Raw genomic sequence first — 15,415 nt, forward strand, 5'->3', positions numbered from 1 at the left:
CTTGTTTATGCATGGCACAGAAATTCCGTCATGCAAGAAAAGGGAGATCCTCCAGTGGGACTTTCCAGAACTTCTAGGTGGCAGAGTAAGACTATACCACTGTACAGAGCATTATCCTATTGCCAACAGCTTAAAAATCTGTGTTGGGATCTCCTAGCTAAGTAGCCAGGGGCTCCATGAATCATCGCTATTTAGGATTATTTCAAAACTCTGAGGAATGTCAGACTATCATCGTTCTAATGACATGCCATGCAGGTCTGTTTCCTGTTTACCCAATTACAAGATTTATGGGTCAATCTAAGTCAAAACACTTCCTGTCACTAAAATAGGAAATATGTCGTAAAAATTACGTCATCATTTATTACTATACAAATATATTTGTACTAACATTGATGGTGAAAATGATAAAGCAGAGTCTTGTGCATGCATGCATTTTTGATTGGTAGAAGAATGTAATTCTACAAGCTGAATATGTTAGGGAATATGATAGAACCTTAATACATGTACCACATTAATAATCAATGCTATGTTAGACAGGGTCAGCTCTCCCATTAAATACTACCAGTCATTATTCAGGCTTGTCATTGATCCATTCTTTGAAGCCACTTCAAGAGGGGAAGTTCCAAACCCATTCATAAAATTTTATCTCCTGAATTGGGCCCTTAATGTACAGGGACAGGTGCAGGGATGAGCATTATGATAATGGCTACAGCCAGGGAAATATCATGTCACAGCAATATAAGCATATGTCTGACTGCCTATACATGTATTCTTATTAATCTACATGATTAGTATATCAGAGTACACAGCAGCATACAGAGTTGTCATAGGATTCTGAAGTTTGCCATCAAATTGCATGACAACATTCTTAGAGTAACACATTTATTTCAGTAGTAGTATAGTTAATTAAAGACCATACCTCCAGCTTGGAGTTGAAGTGACACAGTTTCAACCAGTTGTAGAAATGATGTAGGTTGTATGTCTGTCCAACCATATTCTTTATGTGTGTGGTGTATTCTTTATGTGTGTGGTTTGCCTAGAAATTCAAGTGTGTGACTGAAACCGTCCATCATTCTACAGAGGTACTGGGCAATGGGCCACTGTTTGTCCAGGTAGATCAGTTTACAAGTGAGCACACTATTGGTAAATGAATAAGTAGTGCCTAGTTAGCCAAGAGGGTTGCACTGTAGTTCAGGTTACCCTCTAGAGTCTCTCCCTGCCTTGTTGGTTTTGTGTGCCTGATGCCTTTTTGAAAGGAACCCCCCTACACTACAGTACAACACTTGAAGTTTATGGTTCCAACTGACCATCAGGTAAAAGATCCATAAATGGTGGAGTTTGTTTAATGATGGGATAATTACATGCTAATGTGTTTCCCCTCTATTGTAGAGGTGAATGCCTGTTCCCTGAGAAAGCCAACATAATAGTGATTAGCACAACTTGGTGTGGTTTGGGAGAGCAGATGGTTAGTATAATCCCTACAGACACTCAATTATTATGTTGCATTGACAGAAACAAAGGGCCACACCACATTGAGTGCAGTACAACTACACCCAGACAATCGCACATGGATATCGATCTAATGCTCCGTATGCCGGGTTAAGTCATGTAAACAAACTAGAGTGCCAAAGCCATGAGTCACTTATTGATTTTTCTATCAAACACGCTGCATTTGTTTACAGTCAGATTGCCACCTGTATAGTATTATTTGCTTATAATCCAAAACAAGCAACGTTGGAATAGTTAATATGTAACATAGCATTTGTCTGTTAAAGTATACCTATACTTCATGAAATTTGGATAGAAAATAAAAACTATGATGCAATATTATATGTTCACTCAAAGTTGTCTGAAAGAAATGCCTTTTGCATCATAACAATTTTATACACATTTAATTTCATATTTCAGTATGGCTAAAATTGGCAAGGGATCATAGAAATTATTAGAATGAATTTTCTGTTCATCTCATTGCAACCTGTATATTAAATTTCTTTAGATATTAAGATGTATATGAGAATATATAATATGTAAGTTATTGACCTCATACATTGAAACAGTGTTATATGATATGAAGATGGTATTAAGGTATCAAGGTATGATATGATTGCCAGTTATGTGTGCTATGAAAAGTACAATCACAGCTAGAGCCTGGCTAAACTACAAAGGTAGAGGAGTAATCCAGTTGGTATTTGTCTGGGTCTTTATGAAAGCATTGTTTGGGTGCCTCTCTCATGCCCGACTCTCCTCGACAAATCACTAGTGCGTTCCGCATAAAGAGGGCTAAGCCAGCTAGATTTACGCAGGATCCTGTATTTGGGTCTGAGTCAAGCAGGAAAAGGTTTTTATCCACACATAGCTGTAAACTTTGCTCGTTATAGGGACATTTCTGCTGGTGTAGCATGAAAAGCTTCCTTGCCTTGTCCCAGACTGGAATGGTAAGGACTTTAGACCTTTCAAAGGCAGTGTTTAGACTGTATGTACTTCATCTGTTTCATGTAGTAGTTTACAACTTGAGAGGGGCGCATGTGTTGTTGTCTAATTGATCTTTTCCATTGAGACAGAGAACAACTGCGATGTCTTCCATACAAATCGGAGCTGGTTTGCTCAATGGGAGAAACAAGCGATTCCTTTAGAGTGGATCCCAGGCATTAAAGAGGTCAGAGGGATCGTTGTAGGTTCTGCCTATCGCGTGTCCTGTAGCCTGGAGGGCCCACACATTGTAACATCTCCCATGATTGGAGCAGGGAGGAAACTTTGATCAGTCTAACATTACCTCACAGGAAACAGGTCTGGGCTGTTAGTAGGACAAGAACAGCCCTCATGTCCAGGCCATTTCATGAGATATTTCCGGTGCCCACATAAGTCTGGCCTAGAAACTTTTCCTGCCGTAACCACAGCATTTCAGCCATGCGTGCAGAAAATGAAAATGGCAGAAAAAGGCGGGAGGAAAAAAGGAGAGAGGCCTTGCTTGAAGGAACACCACTGTAACAGAAGGACCCGTCTGTTTGGTAGTACTACCTGAAGCAGAACATGTTGAAAAGTGACCAGTGTGTTGTTTTAATGTACTGTGGCCACACAGCTGTGCTCTCCCCAGTCTAGAGAGCCTGCTTGTTTTTTGAAACTACATATTTGTTGGTTCAGCATCACTAGCAATAGAACCTTTATTGTGCTCACCATATTGGTTCAGAATTAGTTTTCTTTTCAACAAATATGTCAAGGCCTTGCTTTCGATGGGTTCAGTCCACAATTTACAATTATTTACAGGTACAGCAAACATTCTGAAGGTGAACATAGCCGGAAGGTATTGACTGAGCTCTGTTATATTTACATTTTGTCAAGTATACCAGTGTTAGTGGCTGTGACTATACTTCGGTTTAGAATGAGAGTATAAGAAGTTTCTAACAGTTGAGGTCTTAAGACACATCGAGGTATGTTGATTGGGTACTGTGTGGATAGCAACAAGGACAACACAAGGCATATCTGTAGAGTTGGAACTGGAACAGCTAAAAGGGTGAAGTACATCTGTCATCCATACCCCTTTCCTCTGTTTTTTTAGTTCCCCCCTCCCCCTCTGTGACCTCATTCCTGAGTCATTTGGAGTTCATTCATGAGGATTCCTACCAGCATATTTTTTGGTAGCCTGTCAATTTGCCCTGTTTGCTTATGACAAGACTAGGATTCTTCCCTGGCAACCAATTATTTGTGGTGGCAGGTTTGCTATGTGGTGGGCAGGTCAGTCCATTCCATACATGCACAGACTGGTGGTAAGACTGCTGAAAATCACTCTCAAGCTGTTTCTTGTAGGTAAGAAGAGATTGAAGGAGATGTGTAAGACATCATCTGCATGTGTATAGTATACTTACAGCTAAAATACATCTTTTTTCCTTCAATATAATTTATATATTAATCCAACTAGACTGTTACTGATAGGCCTACCACTAGTCACATGACTACATTATTACGAGGGTATTTGGGGTTGAAAAGTGTTTTTGTCTTACTGTTTTTCAAGTAGAATTTATAACAAGACAAAAGTATATCTAAAAGAGTGAATAAAGAATCACTTAGTTATTTCATCCTGTTGTATGTCTTATTTTTTTAAATTTCATTTCAATGCTAGTCCTAATTTCTTAGTTATTCATACTTATTGTTTTAGCAAAAGGAAGATTTTTTGCAAGGTTTGCCTTGATCACCAACCTCGTCTTTTTTCTTCCCCAGAATGGCAGGCCAAATTTAGATCTCCCAGATGGCACCACTGCTGACTCCTTAGGTCTCGAAATTCGTCCGATGAGCGTGAACCTTCCCAGAAAGCACCACACCACGCTGTCCGGCAGTATGAACATCTCGCGCCGGATGTCCGGCGTGGCACTCTCCGCGAGCAGCGGAAACCTGGGGATCATGCGAGCGGCGAAGAGTGGGTCCATGACCAGTATGAACTCGGAGCTGTTAGACTCACACATCGTGGACCAGGAGGACATTATATCCCTCACACACGATGTCAGAAGCTTTTCAGACGCCCTCGCCAGGCTCAAGAATATCTTCCTAGACATAGGTATGTTGTAATCTTTGTCAACACTTCGCTGTAGCTGTGGTAGTATGTACCAGTAGTATTGCTTGTTATTTTTGGAAAAATCTTCCCAATCCTAGTGATTCTTATGCGTTTAATCTGTTTGTACATGTAGTGTATGTACATCTATGTATGTGGATGAAAGTTAGACATCCAGGCAGAACAGTACATACTAGTGATACAAAATTAATCAAGCAACTGGAAAAGTTCTAAGTTCTAAATCACTGATAGAAGAAAATGGATGCTGTTCACAAAATTACGTTTCAGAGAATTTATCCATTTGCTATTTAGGTGTGTTATTGTTATTTTTTATCGCTAATTTTTTTGCTGGGTTATGTACCTGACTGTGAGATAAAAAGAAGAACACTTAAGGATTTCCATCACTTACTCACATTGCATTAAAATGTCCATGCTTTAGTTTGTTAGATCCGAGTCTGTTCAGTATAATGTACCTCTCACTGTTTAACGTTGGCATTATGTATATGCAGTGTACTGTACCATGTTCTTTCTACCAACAAATGACCTGGAATAACCTTCAACAGGTGTTAGTACAGTGGAAATGTTGTATAAATTAAACTATACTAGTTCAGTATTCATTGTGAGTGTGAAAGGTTGGCTGTACGTGGAAGGGGGGAGGGGGGCGGTGTGGACCATATTTTGGACAACTGTCTGTTTCTCTTCATCATGTTGAGGTTAATGGAGGATTATAACGCACTTCATGGTGCCTGGAGATTTGTCTCACCTGAGTGGAAAGTATGCACAGGTAAGTAGTAGGTAGAGACAAGTTTTGTGTACATGAAAAATTCCACCCCTCTCCCCCTCCCTGCAATGGACTAACCCTGAGGAAACAGGTTAGAGAAGTCAGCATTATGTGTGTTGTATATAACACAACCTCCCTCCCCCGTCCAGGAATGGGCTAGCCCATACATAAAGTTGTGTCCCCAAAAGTCAGCGTGTATGTGTGCTGTCTGTAACACAGACACCCTGGGTGGGAAAGAACACACATTCTTGTGGCTAGACAATATGTCTTGGATTGTCAGGTCCCCTCAGAGGTGGATGTTTACATTCAGCATTATCTGCAGGTGTTCACCTTGTTAAGAGTCTTACTTAGGGCAAACTTTTTGGGAGGGGGAAGTTAATGTCATTTGGGGGCCAAGATACCTTTGAAGTTTCTTTAACCTTCGGTTCAATTTTACTGTCATCAAACAGAAGAAACGCATTCATTTTTAGAGACACGCCATAAGAGGGTTATGACATAACCGTCATTGATATGGTGATTTTTCAAGTGCAGACTGTATTTCCATACAAATTCATTTTTTCTGTCACAAAAACAAAGTTCTACATTCAGAAAGAGGATGCCAAATGGTCAAAAATGTCTTTGACTGCTCCCATGAGCTTGAATTTGAGTAGTGTAAAGTACATAATTTCTTCTCTGAAGCATAAAATCATAAAAAAACTGGGGAAAGTTGAACCAGAAGATGTTCCTGTTACTGAAAGTTGAAAGGTAAATAATTTAACATTTTTGTCTGGAAGCCTGTACTTAACCGTGCTGTTTGTTGTGACTTGTAGTTACAAAGGGCGGCACAAAGCGAGGAAATTTGTCAAAGTAAAAACATCCAGACCAGTCCATTTCTCTTTCAGTCCCTCTTTGTTACACCTTTTCAGGAGAGTAACCATCTACGGCCCCATTGTGGAGTAAATCTGTTCCCATTTGTGTGAGATGCCATGTTCCTAGTCACCCATGCCGCTCAACTCCACTTGTTGTTGTTGCCATTCGGTCACCAAGAATGGTGTTTTGCAAACCGTACGCCTGCCTTACAGCCATGTTTTTCTAGCAGCTTTAGGAGAAAAGTTAGTCGGCCGCTTACATTGTCAGACGCACTGTTCAGTTATGACAATGACGAAAGGAGTTTAGAAGTCAAGTCAACTGGAACCCTCTGGAATCCAAGCCGTTATGTGATATTTTCATAAGCTGTTACCTCAGCCAAATGCCTTTCGTTACAGGTGACCATGATATGATATGAAATTATAAAAACGTTATTCAGTGTGTGGACTGCCCGGCTATGTCATTGGAGGTATATTGATTATAGTATTACTAGTAAAGCATCTAAAAGCAAACTCATATTGTATGTAATTGTCTGTTTGTTGGCAGTGACATTGTGTTACATTTTCATTGAAATCAGTAAATGATATTGACTTGTAACATTATGCAAAACGTAGGTGATTTCATTATACTTACTATTTATAGCCCGGTATCCATCGCTATTATACTATACCTGTCCATTTTTTTTCAGTCCCCTTTGCAAATTGTATTAATAGGAACAACTGCATTCACAGATGAAGTCAAGCCCATCAACAATAATGAATATTAGTCTTATTATTCTTATTGCAAACTATGCACGGTTATTTGTTTAATCTCACTTAGCATACAGACATGAACTTGCAAATAAAATCAATATATTGCCCCTTATATCATACCCGGGCCGCGATAACGTTCGATAACGGGTTCCGGACCGGGCTGTACTTTACGGTACGGCCCGGTCCGGAACCCGTTATCGAACGCTTCCATGGCTTCCATAAAACGATTCGAACGCGATTCGCCCTAACCGCGAGTGCCCCTTTCGAAAATTCGAATACAGAATCCGGACGTTGGAATTGATGTTGTTACATTTTAGGGACAAGTGGCATCAACTTTTGGCTCATCTTGCATTGAAAGCCGTATTTTCTTGGGTGGGTATGACATAAATAAAATACAACATGGTGTATTCCGCATCGCCCTCGGTCCCGCGAGTCGGATCGATACCTCGGGCGATACGGAATACCCCGTGTTGTATTCTATATTTATATTTTGGTTGGTACAGTCTGAGCTTTTAAAAGTGGCTATAAAAAAGATTTTAGTCCTCTGCCTGGAAGTACTCACAATGTTTACACATGTCTTGCCTTGTCAACGTTATAGAATAAGTGTCTCGTTGGTTGCCGCTGATTCTGCTTGCTCAATTTGAAGGCAAACCTCAATGCCAAACAGCATGAAAGTCTGTGGTGGGCAACAATTGAAGGTCCCAGGTATAAAAGAAACAATGTGGGTTTCAAATGAATGTCGCCATTTGTTACTTTGAATCCGCCGAAGCGTTCAAAAGTTTTCAAGCAAATTTCTTGACTCAGGTTACCAAAAATCAGCAGAAATATTCTGAGTTCTGAGTGCACAATTTTTATGGAATCTTTGTTGATGCACTTAATAAGGCTGAAAACTCTGGAGCGTTCTTGTAGAAAAAATTTATCCTCAACAGTCAACCTATATGGTAAAACCGGGTAAAACCAATGCAATAAGTTATGATTATACAATTTATAGCATGTACGTACAAGTAATGTTTGATAGAGTCAGTATGGACTGGTTAAAATGTATATCGTGGACAATGGTTGCAGATCAGAACAATTAAAAACCTGTCACTGAAGGAAAGATTATTGACCAGTAGGAATAACCAAGGAGGTTAAAAAACCTCCTTGGAATAACAGATACATGTACATCACATATCTGCACGTATGTTTTCAGGTAACACTGAAGATCTTAATGGGAAGGTATTACAGGCACGAGGAGAATGTGAGAGTCATTGTCCAAAGCTATGGCAAAGTTTGGAACATTCTAGCAATGCATTGATCCCCTGAATGCCGTGTTGTCTGTGTTTGTTGCTGTCTTCCAGCCCATTGCCTGCAGATAATGAGAAATGAATGCATATTTTTCACCCCCCCCCTCAGGCAATAGGTTACTTTTAGTCTATCCTCTCCTCGGAGGTAATGTTGGTGTTTGTACCGCGCGCCGACAACAATTCCTACCCCGTCTCTGATTGGCTGTTGGCGTTGGAATGACGTTAGGCTGGAAAAATTTGCCGGCCCGGAGGCGAGGGTTGAACAATGGTACCCCGGGTCACCAGGTGACTTATGGGATTGGAAACATTGTCTAACACTTGTGGTTACTTTAATTTGATCTGGAAGTGCACCATAAATAAAAAAATTGCAACAAATTTTTCTTTTCTTGTATTTCTCTTATTATGTGTAACGTGACACGAATCTGTAACTGTTACAAATATGGAAAAAGCATGCATAGAATCCCCTTTGTTATATCTATAATGTTAATATCTCATTATCTGTCATTGTGACTCTTATGTTATACTAGTGTCATATTTCAGTATAGGAACTGACAGTATTGGACTGTTCTTACCCACAAACTTTGAGTTTACAATTAATCAAAGTCTGACAATTATCAATTGTTGTAGTCATTTAAGTCCATTGTTTCTGTTTGCGTCTTTGTGTTTACCCACTGATTTGGATAATGTTGGAAACTCCTTTGGTCCAAATACATTTTTCCGAAACAATTATCATGCATAGCTAACTGCATTATAGGGGGATTATGCTTGTGATTGCTTCTGATCGGAAGTGTTTCATGTGTAGAGCCGTTATAATTAGATTTGTAACAGTTTTGTACTTAGCGTTATTGTTTTTCCCAAGAGACCAGAAATTAGGTCTTAGCCAATAGAAAGATGGGTGTAGCCAAAATGGTTTGTCATTGAACAATTTCTTGAGTAGCCAATATGGAATTTTTTTTCTAAAAAGTAGTTACACATATTTTCTTTAATGTTTTTGTGTGGGCAAGTTTGGGCATGTTTTTATGACCAATGAATGCTAAGAATGTTTTTTTTCCTGTTTCAAGTTGCCTGTGAACACTCACCTCCCCAACTCGAGATCAATCAATAAAAATTTGCATAACGGCATTTTTGAGTGTGAAAATGAGTTTGAAAAGATTGCAGTGACCCCTTGCAAGGTCAACAGTCAGAGGTCAAAACCTTTTGAATACACGTACTTGTATGTTCCTGGGTTTAAAAGCAAATCATTGTTTGAAACAAAATTGGGAGTTTGATAAGAATCCCTTGGTCATTTTTTTAGTCTTTCCTTTGTTTAAATAGCCTTTGTATTATGTTTAGCTTTCAGTTTGGTACCAGCAGACTTCAAACAAAAAGACCTACCCTACCAAAAGGCCAGCAAATAATGGACTATCCCATATTTCATTCCTGTCCGCCATTTCCATGGCTACAAGTGGGCCGTGTCAACATCGTTTTGTTAGCTCGCTGTCACCGTTTACTAGTAGAACAGGCTTTAACTGGATTATAATGGATAACCTTGCGCAGGGGAATAAGGACCAGATTGTACGCTTGATTTATGACTCACAGTAACTAGTTGTAAATGGATTTACTATTTGTTCAGGAGTTGAAGCGATGTATTTTGCTAACTATAAACAACATGAGTAATTGTATGCCTCATACATGCAATTTAATTCAAAAGTCAGAACCACCAACTATAATTTGAGTATCTAAAATGCTAAAATATCAATGTTACTTAAAACGAGTATTATCTTTTTTTCAAGGTAACATGTAAGGATTTAGTTTTTGTTTATGATAGAAAACATGTCAAATACTATATAGTATTACATACTGTGGGACCCTACAGAGTGTATTCATACACATGTATATCATAAGTTCTAAAAGCTTCTGATAATATTTTCAACATGTGATTAAAACTTATACATCTTCTAACAGAATACTCGAGGACCTTGGGGTAATTTTCTGGATAGCAAATTGGAAGAGACAGATCCAAAAGAATGTGGGGACTGAAAGTCTACCACAAATAGATACTATAATGATTGTCATTTGTTTTAAGTATTACTTTCCACGGTATTGCATTGTTTTGCTGCTCGGAGCTGTATATAATTGTGTTTTATATTCTTTCCATATTACTCAGTTGCTTGATGCAAAAGGGTGACGGAGTTTCGTACAGGTTTCTAAGAAAAGAGGCCAGAAAGTCTCTACGTAGTATAGGTACTGCTGTCCCTAATTATGCCTCGCCATTTGGATCCCCTAACTAGGGAGCAATTTCCTCTAAGTCCTTGGAGACAATTGGATCAGACTGGCAGTGAAAACTGAGTTGATTACGGAGTGCGGTGACATTTCCTGGGCCTGTAGATTACACCTCTCGGGTTGGAGGAATGTAGTCAGAACAGGGGTGTCAGTGTAGAGGGGTAGACCAGGTAATCCCGGCACACAGAAATTGTGTAAGCCTTCCATATCCCTCGGAGATGGAAACCTGAAGGAACCAACCCAATCATGGCTTTAATGAAGAAAAATGGATTTAGCATCAAAGCGATCAGGCAGTCCTTTCGGATAAGAGGTATGGTGCGTCCATAGCAACTTACGGTAACAGTAATAACTGATGTAGCAACTTCAGCGCAGTATCAAGTTTCAAGGTATTGTTTCAGTATTACTTCAGTACCTGTTCATATTGTGTATATAAATGTATAATGACTTATTTGATAAGGTATAGAAAGCCATCTGTAATTGTGTCCTGGTCTCTCGCCTAAAACGTACCTTTACATTAAGGATTCTACTGGAAAAGCAGACAAGTAAGTACAGTATGGAGTATTAGACAATATTTTTTGCAATGTTGTATTAGCTTTTATTTTCAACTTCTGGTTATTGCCTTGACCACTTGGAAACATAACATAACATTGCATAATTTACAGATAATTTTTGTATGTGTAACTGTTATGTGGCTGCAGACTGAAATGATGCTATGATTTATCATCAAGCAGATACTTCAAATAACAGACAAATAAAGAAAGGCTTTGCTGCCCCTAGCCATAGCTTTTCAGAAACTTTCTTTTCGCCGGTTTTCCTTTTGTGTTGGCGTCTATTTTTGGAGTCGGATCACTTTCTTTGTTGCTGTGTCTCTGTTGCCGCTTCATAGGACATGACATCATCCCAGGGTGATAATAGGTTTATGGCAGCCACTCAACTTTATAAACTGGTCTTACAAGCCACATGCGGTAGGGATGACCTTTTGGAAGCTGGAGTTTGGGGGTCTGTGTACACTGTTTATGGTGTAATGTCTGGGTCAGTTGATGGTAGATAATGATGGGTACCATCCCTACATACTCACCACTATCCTATATAGTTTCAGTATCTATCATCAGTATCTATCAGTATGATCTCTTAGATAATTCCAACTCTACTATTGGGTAACTGCAGAGATCACTTCTGGATGTACTTATCCAGTAATGGAAGTTGAATTGTTTCTTTTAATGTTCAACCTTCAATAATGTCTCTTGTTTCTGTCTCAGTCTCATGCTAAATATTATGAAAGCTGATAATGAAAATACATAAACTGATACTATTCTTACTAGTATTGTAACCAGGCAACTAGCTAATGTTTAAAGTGTCAATATTTCTAAGTACTATGCAACTCAAAGTTAGAAGAAGAAAGTTTGCTTGCCTTTGGCACAGACACTTCGCACCAAAGCATCAACCAAAAATCCTGTCTTTCCATGATAACTGATATATCGATGAGCGGGTACATTAGATAAAAAAACCTTTATATTCACATGTTTTATTTACCATCACTGTTGACCTTTGCAAAGTGTCCCCTTCCAGTGTCCCCTTTCAACCCTAAAACCTGTTTGATACCACCTGAGAATGTTTGAGTCAAAGGTTGCTTGTTATTTGATTATGATCAGGGTAAGACCAAGTCTCCTATGCAAGGTTAACAGTTAACGAGGCACAGAAAGTTGGGTGCTTTCTGTCAGAAACAATTTGATTTCAATGCAGCCAATTAAATCTTTAATTTTCAGGAAATAATTGGAAATGGAATGATACAAATAAATCTATTCTTATCTACTCTAATAATCAGCTCAATTTTGCTGACAGTGCAGTAAGGCTACTGATATACAAATTCTACCGACAGCATACAAATGCACCAGTATTTACGGACTAAAACTCATTGTATCTCATTATATCGTGTGTGGTGTCACTGGTGTGTGTGTGTGTACAGAGTTGTCATAGATTCAAGAAATACCAATTTTAGCTGCAAGAAATTAAATTCCTGTGGTTTTAGTAAGCTTTCCTAAAGCAAACGTCACCATTTGTTTCCTGCTGTCCCGTGACTCCTGTCCTCCTTTTCTCTGGTACAATGATTGGTCCCTTGTTGGTAGCAGCAGTGGTTGGCCCCCATGATATGCCATATATGTGCATGCCTGTATCTTGTTAGGTCTCAGCTTGCTGCTAAGTCCCATTACCTAACCAAACTGTGGAGCCTTGTTTAGCCAGGACTGCCTCCACATGGCTCAGAGATGGGCCCTTGTTTGAGGAGATGGAGCCCACAAGTGTCCTCTCTAATCACAAGTGGCTATGAATGGGGGTTCTCAAGATTTCTTCCTTTCCAATAAGTTTTACCAAAAGCTTGAGACATGCTTTATTGTTATTGATTGAAATGCCATATTGGAATTGACCTCTCTTGAATTTTGAAAAACCATGTCGTGAGAACTATGATTTGTCATACAAAAATTCTATGACAGTAGCAAAGCTTCAGAACCCATATGAGTAGCCTCCAGCAAGTGGTTTATTCCTGTAGTCTAAAAATAAGCTACATTTCACCCCTACCATTGGTTGGGCTTGTGAACTGTTTACTTGCACTGTTGATACCCTTGCCCTTCAAATACACAAAAGCCGAGGTCATGATATACAGGTGTGCTTTTCTTTTCGTCCGTGGATCTTTTGTTCTGTACGTGGTACCTGTTCAACTGATAGCCAGACGCACTGTTCAACACCGTCCACATACATTCCTTTGATCTCGCCAGTGTTCCACCTAAGAGCTTTAACTCCAAGATAAATTGTTACCATTGTCCCGGCGTGTTGTATAAACTGGGCGCCGCGAAGTGATTTTTTGGGCCTCGCCAACTTTTCTGGTAAACCGGAACCGGCGTGATCACATGACGGTATCAGGAATCCCCCCCTTTGTGTTAGCCTTGTTTCAACATATTGTCGGGACTGATTAGAAGGTGTCGTGGTCAGAGACCACCACTGAAAGAAGCGGCTATCCACACCGACACCTAACCTGGAGCACCTTTGTGTCTGTGTCATTGGTGGGCGAGCGGGAAGAGGACGTTAGGACCCTTTTTGTCACCCGACCAACCCCTCGGTTCTGATGGTCGATGTTGAAAAGCCGGCGCTAGCTTCAAAGGCGAGGACTCCGGTCCTGGTCAGTGTTGGTATGTCCTCCCTATGGAAGTTAACAGTGTTCTGGTAATGGTCATTCATGTACTGAGGGCATCCCCAGATAGTTACAAAAATATACATAAATTTGTAGGTGTAACTTGCACGTCTGAAAAATTTGCGGGTAAACATTATATCTTTTTAGCCATTTCTTGTCAGCTTTTTTTTTACAGCCTGTTGTTTTCTATTACCAAAATTTGAGAAAAAGTCTTCAATTTCTATTTGGTCCGAAAAAATTCTGTAAGATATTCTGTGCATTGTTCGAGGATTTTTATTGTATGTTTTGATTGTAGCTAGATCGTATGAACTTTATTGCACGAGGCTTGTATATGTAGCAGGTGCAATATATGGCAACTTGTTGAATCAGTTAACAATGCAGGTAATGTTGGCCATTTATATATATATTTTATTGTTTCCTTCATGAAATCATAGGTTGATCATTTTCATTCTCTCGAGATGTTTCCTTTTCACAGAACTGTCTATGATAACAAAGTTTTTACAGCCATGAACAAATGTTAAATTTGTTTGAAAGGAGTAAAAAGTAATAATATACTATCTTCAGTACAGTTTGAGGTTCCTGCTATACCCGTTATAAACTAAAGTACATGTACCATGGCACTGAGACAGAAATATTTTCAAGATTTACCTGTGTGTTTCTTCAGCACCATGCATGCGCAAGAAAAGTGAAGCACAAAATGTTCTTGGCTTGATGGTTCCCAGGCTCAGAAATGGGGTCAGTTTGAAAATAATCCCTCCAAGTATTTCTGCTCCACAGAGATCCTACCTCTTTGGTTTCTTGTACCCACACCAAATCCCTCCAGACCAGAAGAACTAGGGCATGATCCAACATACATCTAACCTAATTTGGCCCTTTCCAAAGCTGCTCTTTTGACCGGAAACTACAATATTTGTCACACCAAGAGAGTGCAGAAACGGTTCAAGGTGAAGTTAGTTTCACAATTGTAAACTTTGATTCATAGAAGCAGGTTTGTAGCTGTATGAAGATGTCAGGTATTGACATAAGTGAGAGGAGCATGTTTGCTCTGTGGTCCTAAAGTTTACCTTATGTGGGCATCAGGGGAGGATCAGTAACGCCTGGTGAGGGGTATGTTCTCCCAGGGGGATGTATCACCACATGTCACACCTCCCTGTGGAGGAAGTGAATTATGGTCCTTTAAAAGGCTGTCACTAAAAAGATTGAGTCAATATGTAACATGTGACGTCTGTTCAGGCCAAAATTATGTAAGTTTCTAGTGGTATCAAATCTTTTGAACCCTCAACAAGTCAGATTAAAGACTGTCACATTTTTCCTGGTCTCCCAAGGTATCACTTGGACTGCCCCTGAAACCTTGACCTGTTGTTTTTAAAAGGTCAGAAGATCATGGCTGTGTTGTCATCCTGAAGTGTAGAATTCCCTCTGATCTGTCATTGCACCAGATTCTCACGGAATCTTCTGACTTGGTCGCAAATCAGAAATGGGTAGAAAATCTGTTTAGAAAAGTTTTTGAACATGCCTCCCAGAAAAGTGATGCTCATTTCTCTTGATTACTTCTAGAGATGCAGCAAATGTATGCAGGTGGTTCATGTAGTTGGTGTTATCATATTTACATTTTCTTGGCATATGAAACACCTGGTACACTTGATGTTTCTTAAAAACTTGTCTTGACAGATATGAATCCATTTTGCATGAAGTCGCCAATGTCTAAGGTGTGACAATGTTGTTTCCTTGTTTTTTTTCAAAAGTAGGATAAGTCTTTGG

General features: G+C 39.5%; 1 protein-coding gene across 4 annotated transcripts in view; it reads left to right on the forward strand.

Annotated features, from left to right (window-relative positions):
* LOC109486249 (minor histocompatibility protein HA-1-like) overlaps positions 1 to 15,415 on the forward strand; it is a 47,587-nt gene that overhangs the window by 1,058 nt on the left and 31,114 nt on the right. For all 4 annotated transcript variants that reach the window (XM_019789985.1, XM_019789986.1, XM_019789987.1 and 1 more), the window contains exon 2: positions 4,216 to 4,549. In XM_019789985.1, the coding sequence (XP_019645544.1) occupies positions 4,216 to 4,549 (334 nt within the window). The remainder of the gene's footprint in view (positions 1 to 4,215; positions 4,550 to 15,415) is intronic.

The sequence above is a fragment of the Branchiostoma belcheri genome, unplaced genomic scaffold (assembly GCF_001625305.1).
Source record: "Branchiostoma belcheri isolate BF01 breed outbred unplaced genomic scaffold, Haploidv18h27 scaffold8, whole genome shotgun sequence".
In the NCBI taxonomy this organism is placed as follows: domain Eukaryota; kingdom Metazoa; phylum Chordata; class Leptocardii; order Amphioxiformes; family Branchiostomatidae; genus Branchiostoma; species Branchiostoma belcheri.